This window comes from Grampus griseus (assembly GCF_964374135.1).
Source record: "Grampus griseus genome assembly, chromosome: 11".
Classification (NCBI taxonomy): domain Eukaryota; kingdom Metazoa; phylum Chordata; class Mammalia; order Artiodactyla; family Delphinidae; genus Grampus; species Grampus griseus.
Genome location: NC_139005.1, coordinates 82,265,259 through 82,289,428, shown reverse-complemented (window position 1 = coordinate 82,289,428; position 24,170 = coordinate 82,265,259). Strand labels below are relative to the sequence as shown.

General features: G+C 40.7%; 1 protein-coding gene across 1 annotated transcript in view; it reads right to left on the bottom strand.

The window, feature by feature from the left end:
* ANO4 (anoctamin 4) overlaps positions 1 to 24,170 on the bottom strand; it is a gene marked incomplete at both ends in the record, with an annotated part of 446,527 nt that overhangs the window by 218,548 nt on the left and 203,809 nt on the right. The window contains one exon of the mRNA XM_082666182.1: positions 12,136 to 12,327. Coding sequence (XP_082522308.1) covers positions 12,136 to 12,327 — 192 coding nt within the window. The remainder of the gene's footprint in view (positions 1 to 12,135; positions 12,328 to 24,170) is intronic.

The following is a 24,170-nucleotide window of genomic DNA, read 5'->3' as shown; positions in this document are numbered from 1 at the left end:
GCTTCAGCCAGTAATGGCTGACCTTCAACAAAATTACTTCTATGTTTCCCAGGATTGGCAAGATAGTGATCTCCTAAATTATACAGAATGCCTGCATTAAGAGTTCCAAAGAGGGCCTGGAAACTGGAGCTGCAAAGCCTTAAATGGCAGGAAGGATTTGTGTGGGAGTGTAGGCAGGGCTCCATGGGGGTCTTCCAATCTCCTAGATGCTGAGTTCTGTTGCTATGACAACGGTGACTCTTGCCGAGGAAGGGAAGAAAGAAACTCAGGATTAGGAGGGGTTATGGAGTAGAAACCATGATACTTTCAGCATCACTATAATGTTGTTTACTCTTTTAACTTGCACAGTAAATCTTCAGAAGGGCCTAAGATGAATGCATGAAAGAGAATGGCCTTGCAAAACGACAAGCCTCTTGAGAGCCAGGGCTCTGTCCATCTTGTGCATCGGCCTCTTATCTCTAACTCAGGGAATTAAGTAAGTAGAGCAGAAGCTTACTATTAACCGTCTATCTACCACGATGAAGAACTTAGTTTAGGTTTAGGGCTCAGGCCACTAGTTATAGTCATATGATCTTGAGTTAGTATTGATTTAAATCTCTCCAAGCTTCTTAAATATAAAGTTATTTGAAGTAGACTTGGGCAGAAGATGCAGTTCTGAATTCCATTAAAACACAACACTCTTTCCAGAAATAGTTGTCTCTGTGGATGCCTTTTCTGTAGCTTTTCTTTACTCACTTTGTATATTCAAATGGTTGTGAAAAGATTCTTCAGAAAATTCTCTCTAAATGCACTACATAGGTCAAAATATGTGCATATGTCCCTCAGCAAAGGGGAAAAAGTGAACATTTCTAAGGGAAGAATTTGGTATGTATTTTTGGAAAACTCCATTTTGTTACTCAGCAAATGATAGCAAGGCGCACAGATCCCAATGTCCACATTTCAAGGCTCAAAACAGCTTCTTTTCCTAAGTGCCCCTCTATTTACTAAACTCACATCACACATTTTACAAAACACCCACTTAAAGAGGAAGAGATTCAAATGAAGGATGATTAGCGTTATTTCTAAACCATAGTTTAGAAAGATACCACATTCACCTTCAAGGCAATGAGAAATAAAACAGAGGTCCAAAGTAGCTTATACTTTTTCTCCCACATATTCTCAAAGCCATGTGGAAGATCTTAGCTTCCAGCCACACCAAAAATCCATTTCACAAATAGAAAAGTAAATATATATTTTCATCCAAGCTTCAGATTCATTCAAGAAGAGTAGCCAGATTCCTCAGGTTCAATAAAGAAGTTTCAGGCACAATTCTCAGTAAAATGTCTGTTCCCGGATAAGGTGATGAGAAAACACTAAATTTCACACTCAACTATTTTCACCCTCAAGGAAAAAAAACTGGCTCAGTGGGAAAAAACACTGGTAAGAAACTAAAGACATGGGTTTTAGCTAGGGTCCATCAATGACTAATTTTGTACTTTTCGTCAAGCAATTTCATTTCCTGAGGCACAGTAAAGCAGGGCTAATTCTGCCTCACAGACCACTGTGAGAACTCAGTGAGATGCAGGAGAAATATTTGTGGAAGCCCTTTGGAGACAATGGAGCATCATCTAACATAAGGTGGTGGTACCATGATTATTATTGTGGTCAAGATTAGCCATATGTTTACTTTTTTCCCCTAAAGAATGAGCTGAATCTTGACTCTCATCTTGGCAGAACTAGAAACAAGTCAGCCAACACACAAGTCTTTCTTTGCTGTCTTTCTTTTTTCAAATCTCTGCTTAATTGCTCCTTTTCTCTCCTTTTCCCCACAGCCTCTGGTACTTACGTTAAACAGAATGTGAAAGGTACTTGCTGAGTTAATTCTGTTTCCCTAATTTGAGACCAGGCCTTGACATAATACTGGAATTTGAAAAAGGGAAGATGAAAAAACAAAGGTCTAATGCAGAGTAGAACAAAAATGATGCTACAAAGTGGAGCATCACTGATATAGAAAGAAATAACTGGTTAAGGTGACTATGTTTTCAGTGGAATCTAGTGGTCCCTTCCTCAATATAGTCTTCTTATGCTACAGGTTGAACTATTACAGGGCTTTAAATTTTCCAAAGGTTTGGTATACAAACTTGCTAGAAATATTGCTACCAAGTTGTCTGAAGAAGGTAATGAGAGAATCAAACCACCAGAGTTGGAATCCTGCCTCCGCCACTTACTGCCTGCGTGTTTTGGGGCAAGTTACTTAAACCTTCTCTGTGCCTTAGTTTCCCCAACCATAAAATAAGGCTGACAGCATGAGGATATTATGGAATTAAATGAAATAATGCATGCAAATAGCTTAACAGTTTTTGAGGTTGGGAATACAGTAGAGTACTTAAGGGGGGCTGTAATTTTATTATTGTCAAACATTTAGTACCATCTGTATACAGATAGCATAAGACGACAGTATACAGATGACATGTATACATGTTGTTCTAGCTCACTGGAAACAACAAAATCCTAAAGTTTCTCTCCTGTGAAATCAACTTGTCCCAGCATTTAAATACATATCTATATAAGGGAAAAATAATCATGCATAAAAGGGGAAAGGGAGATAAAAGGAATTGTGTTAGAAATTACTTGGGAAAATAATGAAATATATCAGCAAAACATCATTTTACCAACTCCAGAAGAGAATAAAGGACAAATTCTGTGACTAATGGCATTTCCCTAGGACTATACGATGGGCCTATCATATAAAGGAAAAGCAATAGAAGAAATATTTTAGATTTCACAAAGCTTCTAATTCTATTTTGTGTGGCACAGTCATTAAACTGGGATAATGTGACCCATACTCACTAAGCTTTACACTTTCAAATTCAAAAATTCGCGATCAGTGCTTCAGTTGACTCTGTTCTTGACGCTTAAATGACAGTTCCAAGCCTGGTGCTATTTAATACTTTTATTATTGGCCTATAAAGTGGAACGATATTCATTAATTACGAGCGGCTAAAAGATAAGGTCAAAATGAAATCAGTACACAAGAGAAACATCTGAAACAATCAGAAGGAAAGAGAAATCATACAAATACAAGATGAAGGTGAACAGCTCCTGCGTCAGTGCAGCATAAAGGGAAACCGTCTTAATTGTTAACCTGGCTCAAGTTAACTGGGAAACTGCTCTATGCTTCAAGGACCGAGTGAGAAATGCTTCTGGGACATAAGTACTTTCAGGCTTGTGAATTTTGTCTAGGATGATGGTGACAACAAAAATGATCCTTTGCTCCTGTCGCCTTACTGTGCAAGGATCATATAGAGCATTTTACATGAATGAATTTACCTGGCATAACAATGCCACATAGGGTTGCCAGATATAACACATAAAAATATAGGGTGCTCAGGTAATTTGAATTTCAAATAAACTAATACATTTTTATCATAAGTCTGCCTCATGCAATTCATGGGACATTCTTACACCAAAAGGTATTTGTCGTTTATCTGAAATTTAACCAAGTCCTGTGTTTCATCTGGCAACCCTAACACTGTGAGACAGTATTGCTCATTTTGCTGATGAGGAAAAAGATTCAGAGAAATTAAGTCATTTGCCCAAGTCTGCATAGCTATTAGGGAACATATGTGGGTTTAAAACATCTAACAGGGCTTCCCTGGTGGCGCGGTGGTTGAGGGTCCGCCTGCCAATGCAGAGGACGCGGGTTCGTGCCCCGGTCCGGGAGGGTCCCGCGTGCCGCGGAGCGGCTGGGCCTGTGAGCCATGGCCGCTGAGCCTGCGCGTCCGGGGCCTGTGCTCCGCAACGGGAGAGGCCACAGCAGTGAGAGGCCCGCGCACCGCAAAAAAAAACCAAACAAACTAACAAAAAAAACATCTAACAACAAAGCTTGCACTGCTCACCACTATAATGCACTATTATTACGCTCTTTCCTATATCTGAATGGCCATCCCTCCGTCTTCCTGTTGATGTCTTAGCTGACCTTCAAAGTCCAATCTGTAGAATCCTTCTTATATCTTTTCCCTAGTAATAATGTTTCCATAATTTTATTTATATCTCTATTCTAGCCCTTAATACAATGAATTCTATTATAGCAGGTTAAGTAGTGGATATTCTTCCATATACATTTCCCTTTTCTAACATCACCTCTATTTCCTTTTGGGGAAATGTCTTTCCCTTACTGTGTGCAGCCTGGGTGGGAGGAGAAATCAAGGCGTCCTATCCTCCTATTATCAAAGCTGAAGAGGGAGGCCTCCTCTGTCCTATCCTTTTATCTCTCATCACTCACTGCCCAACCAAGGGAAAGGCACATGGCTGATAGAATCTCTTCCAGGTCTTCAAAAACGGAGCCAAATGATGCAAAAACCAAGAAAAATGGTAAGGGTTCATTTATTCCAGAAAGTCAAATAGTCCTTCTCTTGGTATCTGTTCCTTTTCCAAGGCCAGTTCTCCAGCCTTTCCATCCATATCCTTCAAATTTAAATTCCTTCTTTGCTTGGATTAAATAATTGCTTTCAGTTATTTATAACCAAAGAGCCCTGACTCATGGTCTTTCTGGACATGACTGTGAGCTCCCCAAGGTCCATGTGCAATAGAGTTCTACACCATTCCAGCCCCAATGAAGTACCCTCCAAATAAATATTTGTTAGGACATAGTAGGCACTCAGAAGTGTTTGTAAACTCAAAGGGGAATAAATGAACTGAAATTGTTCAGGGCTGATGGCACAGAAGATCTACACGATTTTCTTGTTCTTTCTTTTCGACCAGTCTGAGTGGGCTTTTAGAAAGTGCTTTGGGAATCGAGATTATTAACTTTGTAAAAAGTAGATGGATGATTTAATAGGCCTCACTATGACTAAAATGCACACACTGCTTCTAAGATCTATGATTCACTGCAAATAAGAAACTCGGTTTGAGAGCTCTTCTATAATCTCCCAACAGAGAACGATGATGCATTAGTAAAAGTACACTAAAAATAAAAGGATGGAATTGAAGTCACATCTATCTTAATAACGTGTTTTAAATACATATATTTTCAAAAACAGGTTTCTAATCATAATTTGTTTAATATGATTTTTCTTAACGATAATCATGTGCTAAAGAATTGGTTTTATTTATATTTTCAACCAATAGCCAATGCAAGCAGGGTTCAAGAATCGATGATAAAATTATGATAGATAAATGTAGTGATGCGTGTTTTAAGGTAAGAGCAGTGACAAGATATGCTGACATCACACCATTAGGAAATATCTTAACATTTCTTCAAACGTTTATTACATTAGTATCAGTAGAGGATGTCAAAGACTGACTCTTCTCTGACTGGGTCAAACACAAACAGAATATTCTGTACAATTCTGGGCACTGTATTTCCAAAGATGCAGTCATGAAATAAGACTTTTTCTAAGAGTGGAGTGGGTAGGATGGTAAAGAAGGTGAAAACCATGCTGTTTGAAGGAAGCATCGAAGGAACTAGAAAATGTCTCAGTTGGCAAATAGCTCAAGATGAGTTTTTGAACAACTAAAAGATCAGCATTGAAAGAAGAATAGATTTACCCTGCATAGCTTCAGAATGCAAACCTATACCCAGTGAGTGCAATAGATTGCGACAAACAGCAAATAATCAGCCTTTGATAAGGCTTCCAAGTTCTGACCAGTTGGATCAGAAAGGCTTTTGGGAGGAGGGGGGATTTGGGATACACTTTGAGGAATGAGAAGGGCTTGAGAGAGATGCATTGAGGTAGGGGCATTCCAAAAAGAGCGAGGAACTTGAATAGCAGAGAACTGGAAGAGTAAAAGCCTACTTGAGAACTAGTGCAGAGCTGTGGAGAAAGTAGAACAAGGCAGGTTACCTAGTATAAAAGATGCCAGGAAAAATAGGGAGAGGTGAAACTGTAGAGATTTCAAAAACTGGGCTCACTGGGCCTTCCAGAATTCTCTTCCCATCAGCCTTTTCTCAGATTGGCCCCTTCATCTTCTTGCTTTCATGAAAGCCTGGCTCTTCCCAGAGGTCACAGCTTCCCCGTGGCTCTTTCCTATGGTACTATTTTTGTCCCACAGCCCTGACACCAAAGGATCTGGAGAATGGGGGGTGGGGGGGCGGGTGTCTTCCTTGAGTCCTCATGCCACCTTCAGACCATTGTTCTTCCCCCTTCCCTAAACTCTCCCAGCCTTGAATCTCAGGTTGTTTTATTATATCACCTTCTCTCCGTGTCATCACTGCACCCACGTGCTGCTTCCAGATCATGCTTCCTCATTTCCTGATGAGGTTACCTCCTGGCTTATGTCACTCTCCCAAAACTATTCAATTCAATTTCAATATCTATGTAGATGATCCTTCCCAAACCCTGGCCTCTCATTCTGAGAATACTTTCCTCCACTGACCTTGCCCTCCATCCTCACTAACTTCATACCCTAACCTCAACCTCATCATTACTAATAACAGCAACGCCCTTCTTAGTATCAGTGCCCTGCATTCTACTCTTTCACTACCATCTCTTTTCAGCTCTTCTTCCCCTGTCCTAACCTCAGTACGCTTTAATCCCCTCTTGAACCTCCAACCAAGTGATCCTATCAACTTTCCACTGAAACTCACTCCCCCCTTCGGATGTCTTCACTTCCCTGTGTATTAAGCTTAAAACACATGATCGACTGTTATCATTCTCTCTAGTGCACCTTTGATTCCCTCTCTCTCCCTCTTTTCCTAATTCCTTGGTAAAATCAAAACCCTGACTAAATATAACTCTATATATTGATATATTCTTTGTTTTCATTCACGTAGCTAAACAAGGTCAAAGAAAAACACACAACCATGGTAACTAGTCCTAGTTTAATTTCATGACCATGAACCTCAAACAGCCATTTAATGTGGGCCGGCAACCACATTCCACCGTTTACACCATCCTACCATCCTCTCAAACAATCTTACTCCCTTCTCGTTCTCAGTTATGACCTTCCTTACCACATTACAGATAAAACTGAAACAGCAGCAAAAGAACTTCTCAGACCCTCCTCACATCGCCAACATCTACACACTCTCCCTTCCCATCTGTTATCACAGATAAACTGTTCATGATTCTGTTGTGCACACGGCTCTCATTTCTCTCACCAATCCTCACATCATGAATTCTTCCCTCTCCCCAACGCCACTTATCTGCTGGAGATTTGCTATTTTGCAAAGAAACTCTCTTGACCTCGCTTCTCCCCCGGCGGCTGGCCTAGTTCTTCGCTACCCTTCACAGCAAAACTACTTTTAAAAAGTTGTCTATATTCTCAGTATCCAATTCATATGCTTCCATTCTGTCTGAGACACACTTTAATCAGAGTTTCATCCCCACCACTTCACCAAAGCTGTCCTTCTCAAAATCACCATCGATCTCCACTTTACTAAAATCAACGGCCAATTCTTATTTCTCATCTTACTTGACTTTTAGCAACATTTAACCTAGATAATCACTCCTCTCCTTGTGATAAACTTTCTTTACTTAACTTCCAAGATGTGTAATTTCTGGCTTTTCTCCACCCTTGCTGGCCATTCCTTCTCGGCCTTCTTTGCTTGTGTTTTGCTTTTCACGTTCTGACCTTTACTATTGGGGAGTGCCAGATTTCAGCCCTTAATCCTCTCCCCCTTCCCCATCTGGTCATCTCAGATGACTTGTCAACAACAGTCGATTTTATATCTCCTTCCCAGACCAATCTCTCAAACTCTAAATATGTTTATCCCACCACCCACGTGATCTCTCCAGTTGCCCACAGACTTCCAATCCTGACCCCACTTCTGCCCTCAAATCCACTAAGTCCGCTTTGCCTTCAGCCTTCTCCATCTCAGTTGATACCAAACACATTTACTCAAGTCCAAAACCATATAGTCATACTTAGCTCTCCTTTCTCTCTTATCCCACATCTAATCCATCGAAACTCTGTGGCCCAACTTTATTTTATTTTTAAATTTTTATTGGAGTATAGTTGCTTTACAATGTTGTGTTAGTTTTTACTGTGCAGCAAAGTGAATCAGCTATACGTATACATATATCCCCTCTTTTTTGGATTTCCTTCCCATTTAGGTCACCACAGAGCACTGAGTAGAGTTCCCTGTGCTGTACAGTAGGTTCTCCTTAGTTATCTATTTTTACATAATATCAATATTGTATATATGTCAATCCCCGTCTCCCAATTCATCCCACTCCCCCCTTGGTATCCAAATGTTTGTTCTCTACATCTGTGTCTTTATTTCTGCTTTGCAAATAAGATCATCTATACCATTTTTTTAGATTCCACATATATGTGTTAATATACAATGTTTTTTTTTCTCTTTCTGACTTACTTCACTCTGTATGATAGTGTCTAGGTCCATCCACATCTCTACAAATGACCCAGTTTTGTTCCTTTTTATGGCTGAGTAATATTCCATTATATATATATGTACCACATCTTCTTTATCCATTCATCTGTCGATGGACATTTAGGTTGCTTCCATGTCCTGGCTATTGTAAATAGTGCTTGTGTGCATGTGCCTTTTTGAATTATGGTTTTCTCTGGGTATATGCCCAGTAGTAGAATTACTAGTCATATAGTAGTTCTATTTTTAGTTTTTTAAGGAACCTTCATACTGTTTTCCATAGTGGTTGTATCAAGTTACATTCCCACCAACAGTGCAAGAGGGTTCCCTTTTCTCCACACCCTCTCCAGCATTTATTGTTCGTAGAGTTTTTGATGAAGGCCATTCTGACTGGTGTGAGGTGACACCTCATTGTAGTTTTGATTTGCAGTTCTCTAATAATTAGTGATGTTTAACACTTTTCATGTGCCTTTTTCTACCTCTAGTAAGAGCTACCATCATGTCTCAACTTGATTATTATGGTGGCCTCCTACCTGACCTTCCTCCTTTCACCCTCTACCCCTATAGTCTATCCTCAAATAACAGCTAAAGTGATCCTGTTAAAAAATAAGTCAGGTCATGGGATTCTTCTGCTCAAAACCCCTTAAAAGCTCCCATTTCATACAGGGCTCAAAGTCCTTACATGGCCTGCAAGGCCCTGCCCTATCTGGTCCCTCTGACCTCACTGAGCTGATGTTTCCTTCTCACTCCAAGCTCAGGGGTCTCCGTGCTTTTCCTCAAACTGCCAGACTCATTCCTGTCGTAGGGCCTGTCAACTGGCTATCCCTCTGCTGGGGTGAACTTGCTCATCTCAGCGGCCCTCTCAGCTCCTTCTAGCCCTTGATCACACATCTTCTCCACAATGTGGCCTACATGCTGACCACCTTATTTAAAATTGCAACATGCAACCCTACCACCTGATTTCACCTACTTTTTCTCTTATCCATAATATTTATCTTCTTCCTAATCACTATTTATTATGTTTATATATTACCTATCTCCCCCACATAATATGTTAACTCTTCAGGGGCAGGGATCTTTGTTTCATTCACTGATGTATTCCAAGTACTTGAAGAATGCTTGGAAACCAAATTGGCCCTCAATAAATATTTGCTGAAAGGCAGGTAGAGCAATTAGAATGTGATTGTAGTTTGTCAATTATACCCTAATAAACCTAGAAAAAAATTTAAGGAACTCTATAATAATAGTCTGAAAAACAGCTAATGAAGGGTCAGTTCAGTCCTACCCTACAAATTATTTAATGGAGGTACAAGATAAATATCCCAGAATCCATGCCTTTAAAGACCTTATGGTGGAGAGACAGACGATTTCAAAATATTAAAAGATTATGGAGCAAAACCAGGGTATCCTAGAGCAAGCAGCATGAGCAAACGTTGAGAGATATGACATAGCATCACGTGTCTGGAGAGCTGAAAGCAAGTCAGTCTGGTCAGACGTCATGGTCTAGTTGATGTGCCAACTTGGCTGGACTAGAGTCCCCAGTTCCTCGGTGAACACGGATGCTGCTGTGAAGGTGTTTTACAAGTCCATAATCGGTTACTTTAAATAAGGGAGATTATCCTAGGCAAGAGAGTTGGGGTGCTGATTCAATCAGCCGAAAGGTCTTAAAACCAGAGCTAAGGCTGCCCTGAAGAAGAAATTCCACGTGTAGACAGTGACCTCCACTGTGCCCAAGAGTACCAGCCTGCCCTTCCTAACAGTCTGCCCTATGGATTTCAGACCGGCCTAGACAGCCCTCACAATCATGTAAGTCAATTCTTTTTAATAAATCTCTAGTACAAATCTTCTACTGGCCCTGCTTTTCTGGTTGAACCCCAGCTGACACATTAGAGTATAAAGTTTAAGGCAGAAGGGGGCAAAAAAAGGATGAGAAGCACTAGGGGCCAGATCATGATGGGCATTTGTTTTTAACTTGCTAAGAGGTTTGGCCTTTGCCCTAGAATGAGTAGGACAAGCAAGATGAATGGCATGATCAGGGGTGGAAATGAATCATTCTGTATTTGGTGTAAAGGATACATTATGACAGCAGGCAAGAGGATGAGAGAGATGCTGGAGGTTGGGGAACTGTTAAGAGTTACCTGTGAGAGACGTGAGATGAGAACCAAGAAAGAAGGCCATCATGGAAGTCAGAGAAGTGCTTTGGGAAGAAGTCGTGGTCCATTCTGGTCGGGTGCATCAGAAGAGTCTGCTACTCACCACACTATGGTAAAAGGGGGTCACTAAGGGCCTCAAGAACCGCCATGATGGAGAGGAGGAGACAGAAACCCGACGGTGTTGGGTTGAAGAGTGGCTGGGAAGGCAGAGAGTAGAGCCAAGCCAAGCAGATGACTCTTTCAGAAGTCTGGCTCAGAAGGGAGGGGAGAAGTGGCGGAAGAGAGAAAAGGATGCGGTGTCAAATGAAGATGATTAGAACGAGAGAAGCTTTAGCCTTCTTCACAGAATGAGGGGAAAGGGCAAGGTCCAAGAGAGGGAAAGCGTGGCCAAGGATACAGGTGAAAGCTTGGTCAAGGACAGTGGGAAGACCCTCATCTTTTGAAAACCAGAGGAAAAGGGTGAAGGATGGGAGTAAACAGAGATATACGTGGAGATGCAGGGTAAGGGACCTACAGTCATTCAGGCCCAGTGGCTTGTGGGTTTCTCCATGAGGTTAGGAAACAAGGTTATCAGCTGAGAGAAAGACGATGACATGGCTAGAGAAGGAAGCTTGACTTTAGTTGAGGTTGGGTGGCCACCTGCAAGGACATTACACAGAGAAATCAGGATTGGGTGAGACTTATACTAAGTGACTTCAGAATTTCCTCACAATTTGATGTTCCTGTGAGTCAGAAAGACAGTGTTCACTTGTTTTTCCTCAGCACCCAAAACAATGCCTGGCATATAGTATGCACTCAACACCTTTGTTGAATGAATGAACGAATGAATACTTAAATGAGCCTCTCACCCAAATACTTTTAGTTGTAATACCAGCTTTGATATACACTCATTTTAACATTTTCAAGAGATCACAGATGCTTCTCAGAGCCTTGAAACTTCATATGACTTTAGTTTTCTCCCTTCACCTGAGGAGGGAATACAGGCAAGTCAAGCCACATAACTGAGGCTTCAAAGCGGACATTTTCAGCTTGACTTTTTCCCCGAGCTGTCTTAGAGCAAATTATCAAGAAACTGGCCAAATCTCTTTATTATTTTATTACACAATAAGCTTTTTTGAACCGAGCAAGTTTATTCACTGAAATTTTTCATTTAGATTCTCCCACTGTAAGTAGAATGTTGCCTTAACCTTTTCTGACACAACAAGCTCTCTTCCCTCCTATTGGTCTTGGTGACATTTACCACTGACTGAAGTGAAGAGAGAGAGAGAAAAAAAAACCCAAGACTCTTTTTAAAAAGCAAGCTTTCTATTTTATGTTTGGTAGTGGGAAGCAGCCGCAGAGCACAGGGAGATCAGCTCTGTGGTTTGTGACCACCTAGAGGGGTGGGATAGGGAGGGTGGGAGGGAGGGAGATGCAAGAGGGAAGAGATATGGGAACATATGTATATGTATAACTGATTCACTTTGTTATAAAGCAGAAACTAACACACCATTGTAAAGCAAAAACTAACACACCATTGTAAAGCAATTATACTCCAATAGAGATGTTAAAAAAAAAAAAAAAAGCAAGCTTAACTGGAAGCATGGAAGTGTTAAGACAATAAAAATACAATGCAGGCTGTGTCAGCCTGCTGCTAACACAGGTCCCTGTTGACCCTTCCCCATGCATTACCTGCGTGGAAGACTTTGGTTTTCCCATTAGTGATTCCAGAAGACCTTGCCTCCATTTTTATTGACCTTCTGCCTGGTGGGAGTGAGGAATGCCTGACCACGGGCAGGCGACGTGACCCTGGGTGGCTTGCCACACTTCGCCGTTGGTGGATTTGCAAACGCTTTTCAGCCCCATGAATAGATAAACTTAAACCTGGAATAAGAAATAGCACAATTATATTGAAGAAGTCAGTGCAGAATGGCTAAAACGCCAAATTATTTTCTGGCATAAGATCCAGAGAGCATTAAGTAACTTTGTTTCAAATTCTTAAGGGATGCTAGTAATATAAGAACTGTGATACCAATTGATTTTCACATTATATTATTTCCTGAACATTGTTTCATTCAAAAGTGGACAGCCTCAGTTATTGTGACAAGAGTTTTATAAACAGATCCAATAAAGTTAAATACTAAAATTCTTCCAAAGTTCTGGAAGATATGCACATAATTGGCATGCTGTTGTCAGTGGCATGAGGATTAGAAACTGTTGTGATATCTGGCATTTCAATAAACATCGAAGAATCTTTTTCCACAGTATTCATGTATAGGCCAGAGTTAAAGACTGAACTCAGATTAACACCTCTGATAACCTTAAAATTATGTATTTTTTTAGAGCTATTTTATCTGGGAAAATTTCAACCATACTAAAAGTGAAAAGAATAGTACAATGGACTCGACGTACCTACCACCCAGCTTCACTAAATAAAGATCTTCCCCAAAAGCTGAAAAAAAAACTTTCCCATATTCACCTCTTCCACTCCCTTTGCTGTCAGTTTGCTTTTTAGGTGCCAGAGTAGTTTAAAGCAAATCCCAGACTTCATGTCCATTTCATCAGAAACAATATTGATTGTATTAACTTATATCGATTATATACATATGGATTACATCTGCGGATACATACAAACTATATTTTAAAATTCTGAGCTCAAAAGCTAAAAACACTCATAACACCGCTGGAGGCTGATAAAATACCAATTCATTATTAAGAAAATGATAAATAAAAGGAAAGAAGAAAGCATTTATCCTGCCTTTCCTTTACTAACCACACTTAAGCCAAATAGTTGATAAGACAAAGTTCTTCACTACAGAAGAATTCCAGTTAACAAATTACTGATGGAAAAGAGAATTAGAAAATCATTTTAGAAGCCTCAAGTGAAATATGAAAGGTTATATGATTTTTCCAAAGAAGCACTGTGAGGACAGACTTGCAATTCAGATTCATGGTGGACTGAATCCAGATTTGCTCTTTAAAAAAAAGCCAAGGAAAGGTGTTAGCCTTATTTGATGCCAGCCAGCCACGGGGACTTGTTAAGGAATCATGCCATCCGATGCAGGAAAGCTAACCTTCACCAAATCACAAAATTTTTTCATTAAAAGGAAAATCTCTATGAGTCTGTTTCTGTTTCGCTATATACGTTCCTTTGTATTATTTTTTAGACGGGTTACCAGCTGGGAGAAGGAAGTGGGGAGGGGAATGTTAGAGGTATGGGATTAAGAGATACAAACTACTATGTGTAAAATAGATAAGAACAAGAATGTATTGTAGAGCACAGGGAATTATAGCCATTATCTTGTAATATCTTTTGATAGAGTATAAGTTAAAAACACTGAATCACTTATGCTGTACACCTGAAACTAATATTGTAAATCAACTATACTTCAGTAAAAAAAAAAAAAAAGAGGAAAATCTCTTGAAACTTGAAGGTAGAAATTTAGCATTGGAAGTTACCTTAGCAGTTAGCTAATTCATCTGGTACCTTACACAGATGAGGAAACTGAGCAATGGCAGGGTAAAACAATCGGTTTACATATTATCAGTACTGGAAGGCCTCAATGAGAAGTCTACTACAAACCCAGAAATGAAGGAAATTAAAAACCTGCTCAGAGGTAAATTATAAATCAGCAATCATGGGTCATGTCAGAGGTATGAAGAGTTACTTTAAATTTTCCCAAGGTTGGGGTGGGGCAGGATGTGACCTGGGCCAATTTGTAAGTTCTAAGGAATTTTAAGAAAGGATGATTCAAATCAGAATGAGGTTTGGTCAGCCAAGGAAAAGACAATAACAATACAAACAACAACAATAAACGAAACATGTAAGAGACAAACCTGGGCAGTGCCCGTCCAGGCAACAGCCGCAAAGTTCAAAATTTCCAAATGCATAGCCAGACGGCACTGACATGCAATTTTTCTCTCCTTTATCCACTTAACTGCCTTCACTCTGACAACGCTCACCAGACAACCTTCGGATTAGCATGTGGCTCCCAGGGCAGGGAGAGAGAAATCACACGAGTATTCCCACCTCTCCGGCAGAGAGGGTTCTCGGTGCGGATTAACAAACTGGCACCATGGGTTTCCACACATCCACCTCCTCAAAAATTACTTAGTATACTCTGCCCCCATGATGCGGTTTCTAAGCCCACAAGCTGTGAGCCTGAGACTTGTTCTTGGGAGGTTCACCCTGTTAAGACCTGCCGTGCTAGGTGGCCCCTTGGGAGACAGCCTGGCAGCCTTCCCCTCACACTGCATGCCCTACTCTGATGCTCGGCTGCCTGAGCAAGTAAAAGCCTTACTCATAGGTTTCTCTCTAGGGGCAGGACTAGAACTACAGCATCAGCCTGGAATTGTTCCACTCTGCTGTGCTCGTTACTACCATTCTATGCTCCACATTTCCAGAAAGGTGACTTCAGAACACGAGAATTCCCTAGTGGTCCAGGGGTTAGGATTCAGCGCTTTCACTGCAGCGGCCCAGGTTCAATCCCTGGTCAGGGACCTAATATCCTGCAAGCTTCGAGGTGCAGGCCAAAAAAAAAAAAAAAGGCTCCAGAAGAATGGACACAGATTTTCAGGTGACAGATGAAGGGGCTGGGAGGGGCACTTGACGTCAACGTCAGATGGTACATGCAGTCTCAGTCTGTATATATGAAATAGACAGCTCTCCCAAAACAAATTCTTTATTTTTAATTTTTTGAATTATTTTTTTACACAGCAGGTTCTTATTAGTTAGTTATTTTATACATATTGGTGTATGTATCTCAAAGCCAATCTCCCAATTCATCCCACCACCACCCACGCCCCCCGACTTTCCCCGCCTTGGTGTCCATACATTTGTTCTCTACATCGGTGTCTCTATTTCTGCCTTGCAAACTAGTTCATCTGTACCATTTTTCTAGATTCCACATATATGCATTAATATACAATACATGTTTTCTCCTTCTGACTTACTTCACTCTGTATGACACTCTCTATGTCCATCCACATCTCTATAAATGACCCAATTTCATTCTTTTTATGACTGAGTAATATTCCACTGTATATATGTACCACCTCTTCTTTATCCATTTGTCTGTCAAGGGGAATTTAGGTTGCTTCCATGACCTGGCTATTGTAAATAGTGCTGCAATGAACATTGGGGTGCATGTGCCTTTTTGAATTATGGTTTTCTCTGGGTATGTGCCCAGTAGTGGGATTGCTGGGTCATATAATAATTCTATTTTTAGTTTTTTAAGGAACCTCCTTACTGTTCTCCATAGTGGCTGTATCAATTTACATTCCCACCAGCAAGGCAAGAGGGTTCCCTTTTCTCCACACCCTCTCCAGCATTTGTTGCTTGTAGATTTTCTGCTGATGTCCATTCTAACTGGTCTGAGGTGATAACTCACTGTAGTTTTGATTTTCATTTCTCTAATAATTAGTGATGTTGAGCAGCTTTTCACGTGTTTCTTGGCCATCTGTATGTCTTCTTTGGAGAAATGTCTATTTAGGTCTCTGCCCATTTTTTGATTGTTTTTTTTTTTTTTTAATATTGAGCTGCATGAGTTGTTTATATATTTGGGAGATTAACCCTTTGTCCATTGATTCGTTTGCAAATATTTTCTCCCATTCTGGGGGTTGTCTTTTCGTCTTCTTTATAGCTTCCTTTGCTGCACAAAATCTTTTAAGTTTCATTAGGTCCTGTTTGTTTGTTTTTGTTTTTATTTCCATTACTCTAGGAGGTGGGTCAAAAAGATCTTGCTGTGATTTATGTCAAAGAGTGTTCTTCCTATGTTTTCCTCTAAGAGTTTTACAGTGTCCAGTCTTACATTTTGGTCTTTAATCCATTTTGATTTTATTTTGGTGTATGGTGTTAGGGAGTGTTCTAATTTCATTCTTTTACATGTAACTGTCCAGTTTTCCAAGCACCACTTATTGAAGAGACTGTCTTTTCTCCATTGTATATCCTTGCCTCCTTTGTCATAGATTAGCTGACCATAGGTGTGTGGGTTTACCTCTGGGCTTTCTATCCTGTTCCACTGATCTATATTTCTGTTTTTGTGCCAGTATCATATTGTCTTGATTACTGTAGCTTTGTACTATAGTCTGAAGTCACAGAGTCTGATTCCTCCAGCCCTGCTTTTTCCCTCAAGATTGTTTTGGCTATTCAGGGCCTTTTGTGTCTACATACAAATTTTAAGATTTTTTGTTCTACTTCTGTAAAAAACGTCATTGGTAATTGGATAGGGATTGCACTGAAACTGTAGATTGCTTTGGGTAGTACAGTAATTTTCACAATACTGATTCTTCCAATCCAAGAACATGGTATATTTTTCCATCTCTTTGTGTCATCTTTGATTTCTTTCATCAGTGTCTTGAAGTTTTCTGAGTAGAGGGCTTTTACCTCCTTAGGTAGGTTTATTCCTAGGTATTTTTTTTTTATTCCAATGGTGAACGGGATTATTTCTTTAATTTCTCTTTCTGACCTTTCGTTGTTAGTGTATAGGAATGCAACAGATTTCTGTGCATTAATTTTGTATCCTGCAACATTACCAAATTCACTGATTAGCTCTAGTAGTTCTCTGGTGGCATATTTAGGATTGCCTACATATAGTATCATGTCATCTGAAAAGAGTGACAGTTTTACTTCTTTTCAATTTGTATTCCTTTTATTTCTTTTTCTTCTCTGATTTCCATGGCTAAGACTTCCAAAACTATGCTAGATAATAGTGGCAAGAGTGTACATCCTTGTCTTGTGCCTGACCTTAGAGGAAATGGTTTCAGTTTTTCACCATTGAGAATGATGTCTGCTGTGGGTTTGTCATATATGGCTTTTATTATGTCGAGGTAGATTCCCTCTATGCCCACTTTCTGGAGAGTTTGTATCATAAATAGTGTTGAATTTTGTCAAAAGCTTTTTCTGCATCTACTGAGATTATCATATGGCTTTTATTCTTCAGTTTGTTAATATGGTGTATCACACTGATTGATTTGCGTATACTGAAGAATCCTTGCATCCCTCAGATAAATCCCACTTGATCATGGTGTATGATCCTTTCACTGTGTTGTTGGATTCTGTTTGCTAGTATTTTGTTGAGGATTTTTGCATCTATATTCATCAGTGATATTAGTCTGTAATTTTCTTTTTTTGTAGTATCTTTGTCTGGTTTTGGTATCAAGGTGATGATGGCCTTGTAGAATGAGTTTGGGAGTGTTCCTTCCTCTGCAATTTTTTGGAGGAGTTTGAGAAGGATGGGTGTTAGCTCTTCGCTGAATGTTTGATAGAATTCACCTGTGAAGCCACCTGATCCTGGACTTTTGTTTGTTGGAAGATTTTTCATCACAGTTTCAATTTCATTACTTGTGATTGGTCTGTTCATATTTTCTATTTCTTCCTGGTTCAGTCTTGGAGGTTATACCTTTCTAAGAAGTTGTCCATTTATTCCAGGTTATCCTTTTATTGGCATAGAGTTGCTTGTAGTAGTCTCTTAGGATGCTTTGTGTTTCTGCGGTGTCCACTGTAACTTCTCCTTTTTGATTTCTAATTTTATTGATTTGAGTCCTCTCCCTCTCTTTCCTGATGAGTCTGGCTAGTGGTTTATAAATTTCGTTTATCTTCTCAAAGAACAAGCTTTTAGTTTTATTGATCTTTGATATTGTCTTCTTTGTTTCTATTTCATTTATTTCTGCTCTGATCTTTATGATTTCTTTCCTTCTACTAACTTTGCGTTTTCTTTGTTGTTCTTTCTCTAGTTGCTTTTGGTATAAGGTTAGGTTGTTTCAGATTTTTCTTGTTTCTTGAGGTAGGATTGTATTGCTATAAACTTCCCTCTTAGAACTGCTTTCGCGGCATCCCATAGGTTTTGGAACGTCATGTGTTCATTGTCATTTGTCTCTAAGCATTTTTTGATCTCCTCTTTGATTTCTTCAGTGATCTCTTGGTTATTTAGTAATGTGTTGTTTAGCTTCCATGTGTTTGTGTTTTTTACATTGATTTTCCCTGTAATTTATTTATAATCTCATAGCATTGTGGTCAGAAAAGATGCTTGATATGATTTCAATAATATTAAATTTACTGAGGCTTGATGTGTGACCCAAGGTGTGATCTATCCTGGAGAATGTTCCGTGTGCACCTGAGAAGAGAGTGTAATCTGCTCTTTTTGGATGGAATGTCCTATAAGTATCAGTTAAATCTATCTGGTCTATTGTGTCATTTAAAGCTTGTGTTTCCTTATTTATTTTCATTTTGAATGATCTATCCATTGGTGTATGTGAGGTGTTAAAATTCCCCACTATTATTGTTTTACTGTTGATTTCCTCTTTTATAGCTGTTAGCAGTTGCCTTATGTACTGAGGTGCTCCTATGTTGGGTGCATACATATTTATAATTGTTATATCTTCTTCTTGGATTGATCCCTTGATCATTATGTAGTGTCCTTCCCTGACTCTTGTAACATACTTCATTTTAAAGTCTATTTCATCTGATATGAGTATTGCTACTCCAGCTTTCTTTTGATTTCCATTTGCATGGAATATCTTTTTCCATCCCCTCACTTTCAGTCTGTATGTGTCCCTAGGTCTGAAGTGGGTCTCTGATAGACAGCATATATATGGGTCTTGTTTTTATATCCATTCAGCCAGTCTGTGTCTTTTGGTTGGAGCATGTAATCCATTCACGTTTAAGGTAATTATCGATATGTATGTTCCTATGACCATTTTCTTAATTGTTTTGGGTTTGTTTTTGTAGGTCCTTTTCTTCTCTTGTGTTTCCCACTTAGAGAAGTTCCTTTAGCATTTGTTGTAGAGCTGGTTTGGTGGTGCTGAATTCTCTTAGCTTTTGCTTGTCTGTAAAGCTTTTGATTTTTCCATCGAATCTGAATGAGATTCTTGCTGGGTAGAGTAATCTTGGTTGTAGGTTCTTCCCTTTCATCACTTTAAATATACTGTGCCACTCCCTTCTGGCTTGCAGAGTTTCTGCTGAGAAATCAGCTGTTAACCTTATGGGAGTTCCCTTGTATGTTATTTGTGGTTTTTCTCTTGTTGCTTTCAATAATTTTTCTTTGCCTTTAATTTTTGTCAATTTGATTACCATGGGTCTTGGAGTGTTTCTCCTTGGGTTTATCCTGCCTGGGACTCTCTGTGCTTCCTGCACTTGGGTGGCTATCTCCTTTCCCATGTTAGGGAAGTTTTCGACTATAATCTCGTCACATATTTTCTCGGGTCATTTCTCTCTCTCTTCTCCTTCTGGGACCCCTATAATTCGAGTGTTGGTGCATTTGATTTTGTCCCAGAGGTCTCTTAGGCTGTCTTCATTTTTTTTTCATTCTTTTCTCTTTATTCTGTCCATGGCAGTGAATTCCACCATTCTGTCTTCCAGGTCACTTATCCATTCTTCTGCTTCAGTTATTCTGCTACTGATTCCTTCTAGTATATTTTTGATTTAGTTATTGTATTGTTCAACTCTGTTTGTTTGTTCTTTAATTCTTGTAGGTGTTTGTTCTTTAATACTTCTAGGCGTTTGTTAAACATTCCTTGCATCCTCTTGATCTTTGCCTCCATTCTTTTTCTGAGGTCCTGGATCATCTTCTCTATCATTATTCTGAATTCTTTTTCTGGAAGGTTGCCTATCTCTCCTTCATTTAGTTGTTTTTCTCGGTTTTTATCTTGTTCCTTCATCTGGTACATAGTCCTCTGCCTTTTTATTTTGTCTTTCTTTCTTTGAATGTGGTTTTTGTTCCACAGGCTGCAGGATTGTAGCTCATCTTGCTTCTGCTGTCTGCCCTCTGGTGGATGAGGTTATCTAAGAGGCTTGTGCAAGCTTCCTGATGGGAGGGACTGGTGGTGGTCAGAGCTGGGTGTTGCTCTGGTGGGCAGAGCTCAGTAAAACTTTATTCTGCTTGTCTGCTGTTGGCTGGGGCTGGGTTCCCTCCCTGTTGGTTGTTTGGTCTGAGGCGACCTAGCACTGGAGGCTACAGGCTCTTTGGTGGGGCTAATGGTGGACTCTGGGGGGGGGGGGCTCATGCCAAGGAGTACTTCCCAGAACTTTTGCTGCCAGTGTCCTTGTCTCCACAGTGAGCCACAATTGCCCCCTGCCTCTGCAGGAGACCCTCCAACACTGGCAGGTAGGTCTGATTCAGTCTCCTATGGAGTCAACTGCTCCTTCCCCCTGGGTCCCAATGTGCACACTACTTTGTGTGTGCTGTCCAAGAGTAGAGTCTCAGTTTCCCCGAGTCCTATCAAAGTCCTGCAGTCAAACCCCGCTAGTCTTCAGTCTGATTCTCTGGGAATTCCTCCTCCCATTGCCAGACCCCCAGGTTGGGAAGCCTGATGTGGGGCTCAGAAACTTCACTCCAGTGGATGGACTTCTGTGGTATAATTGTTCTCCAGTTTGTGAGTCACTCACCCAGCAGTTATGGGATTTGATTTATTGTGATTATGCCCCTCCTACCATGTCACTGTGGTTTCTCCTTTGTCTTTGCAGGTGGGGTACCTTTTTTGGTGAGTTCCAGTGTCTTCCTGTCAATGATTATTCAGCAGTTAGTTGTGATTCCAGTGCTCTCGCAAGGGAGAGTGAGCACATGTCCTTCTACTCTGCCATCTTGAACCAATCTCCCCCGAAAACCATTCCTTCTTGTTCCTTTTGCTAAGGATTATTGGGTTGAAGGGACCAGGACTGTGACTCAGCATGGAACTTCTAGCTCTTATATAAATAACTACCCTCAAGGAGCACAAAATGACAGATAAGAAGAAAATTTACACAGTGGAAATAAAGGCCACAGGTACTTGAAACTGTTGAACTCCTTGTTAAAAAATCTAATAATGTAGATCATGGGGAAAATGTCAAAAATAAAAAAGAATTCACAAGCATTACCAGGAGAGGATGGATATGAGGAAGATGGGCCTGTTATAGGGGAATTTGGGCAAAACCCCTGATATCTGAGCAAACCCATCTGGGTCCTCCAAGAATTAAGAATTCTCAGAGGTACAGATGAAGAGCCTGGGCCATCAGAGCTCTCCTCATACAGAGGCTAAGTCAACGAGGGAGAGACGTGTACACAAATAGTTAGTACACAAGACAGCAAATATACTCCAGCCTTACGAAAAGCTAACATTTACAGGAGATTCAGCAGTCACCTCTTCAGAAAGGAATTGTCAGTCAACAAATTGCATCAACATGGGAATAAAGATGCAGACCTACTAGAGAATGGACTTGAGGATATGGGGAGGGGGAAGGGTAAGCTGGGACAAAGTGAGAGAGTGGCATGGACATATATACACTATCAAATGTAAAATAGATAGCTAGTGGGAAGCAGCCACATAGCACAGAGAGATCAGCTTGGTGCTTTGTGACCACCTAGAGGGGTGGGATAGGGAGGGTGGGAGGGAGGGAGACGCAGAGGGAAGAGATATGGGGATATATGTATATGTATAACTGATTCACTTTGCTATAAAGTAGAAACTAAGACACCATTGTAAAGTAATTATACTCCAATAAAGATGTTAAAAAAAAACAAAAAAAAATAATAAATTGCGGGACTTCCCTGGTGGTGCAGTGGTTAAGAATCTGCCTGCCAATGCAGGGAACACGGGTTCAGGCCCTGGTCTGGGAAGATCCCACATGCCGCAGAGCCCGTGCCAACAACTACTGAGCCTGCGCTCTGGAGCCCACGAGCCACAACTACTGAGCCCGCCTGCCACAACTACTGCAGACCACGCGCCTAGAGCCCAAGCTCTGCAACAAGAGAAGCCACCGCAATGAGAAGCCCACTCACGGCAAGGAAGAGTAGCCTCCACTTGCTGTAACTAGAGAAAGTCTGCGCAGCAACGAAGACCCAATACAACCAAAAATAAATAAATTTATTAAAAAACAATAATAATAGTAATAAATTGCATCATCCAATTTGTTACCTCTGGAAAAAAATGTAGACACTATTCAATGCCAGGTACCACGCTCAATATTGATCATTAATGCCTCATCACAACCCTAAAAGACAGAAATCATTTCTACATTTTACAGATGGGAAACCTGAGGGTCAAGAGGTAAAGTTACTCACCCAAGGCCACACAAGTGAGCAACAAATTTTAACTCTAATCTTTTCCACTGTAGCGTGTAGCCTGATGAGTTAGATACCAATACATAGGCGAATTGTTTGAAGTCTGTAGTGGTTCTAAATAATTTAACAAGGCAGGGTTGGAAGGTAGAGTATGCTGACACTCCTTTGAGCCAAACTCTTGTAAAACCATCTTTCCCTCCGACTTTTCCATCCATGTGAAATGTCCCCATGGTTCTTGACCAGCTATCAAATGCCTTCATCAGTTAAGAACCAGCTGAAACTGCATCTTCCTCTTGAAGCCCTTCTAGCTCCTCTGGCCCATGGTCAACACTCCAGTCTCTTTAATCTTGCCATTAGCCTTGATCAGGCAGTGGCCACATACCCTCTGTTACCTTCTGGCACACGGATGTCCCATTTCTCCAACTAGCTCCAGAGTCTCTAAGGACAAGGATCATACAGTGTACTTCTGACTCCTTCCTTAGCTCTGAACAGAGCACATTCCATGCAGAAATGGCGGTGACAATTCCCCTTCAGCTACTTCTCCCTCTGCACCTCGTGTTCTGCATGGTGTGAAGGCTCCATGGGCACAGACACAGCACAGAGTCAAAAGCTGGTCAAGGAAATGACATGGAGCATGTTCACCTGTGCAACACGTTTTTAATTTAGAGCTCCCCGTTTCACTACACCCTCATCCTCTTCCCTAGACTCCTTGAGGCCTGAAGCTTGGCTGCTTCCTTCAGCTTCGGCACTGCTTCCCCTCCCCCTCGGCTGAAAAGATGGAGCCCAGGGGATGCCACATTTCTCATCCTCCCTCCCTTCTACCCCAAAATGACTTTCAAAGATGCCTTTTCCTCTCAAGACCTATCACTTACCTTACTTGATAAAAGATCTGAAGTCAGAACCTTGAGAAACACATACTTCTAGGGAGGAGAAGTATGGTCTGTGGTTAAAATGTGGGTGCTAGAGACACGGTTTCTGGTTCAATTCTTGGCCACACCATCTACTACCTATTTTACTGAGTTCAGGTTATTTCATCTTTTTGTGCCTCAGTTTACTCATCTATAAAATGGTGATAATAACAGTTTATACATCCTAGAGCTGCTGTGAGAATGAAGTGAGTTAATACCTATGAAGTTCTCACGGCGGGTGCCTGGTACAGGTCAGCTATCATTACCTTCCATCCTAACAACGCCTTCCCCTCGCTCTTCAGTCTCACTCCTTAGGCCCTCACATTTAACGCCACTGCCTCTGTTCGTCTGTTTTTTAAACTCTTGCTTTGGTTTCCATGACACTTAACCTTCTTGCTACCTCTCCTAACTCTAAGCTCTCTTTCCCTTCCTGTTCCCAAAGGTGCGGGTCATTAGCTTCCTAGGGCTACTGCAACAAATTACAACAACTCTGGTGGCTTGAAACAACAGGGCTTTACTACCTTATAGTTTTAGAGGCTAGAAATCTGAAATCAAGATGTTTCCAGGGGCTGTGCTTCCTCCAGAAGCTCTGGCGGAGAAATCTGTTGCTTGCCTCTTTCAGCGTCTCATGGGTGCCGGCATTCCTTGGTGTTCTCTGCCTTGTGACCACATCACTGTAATCTCTGTCTCCATAGTCATGTCACCTCCTCCTCTGTGTTTGTGTCTCTCTCCCTCCACCTCTCTCTTTTAAGGACGTGTGTGATGGCACTTGGCACGCACTTGG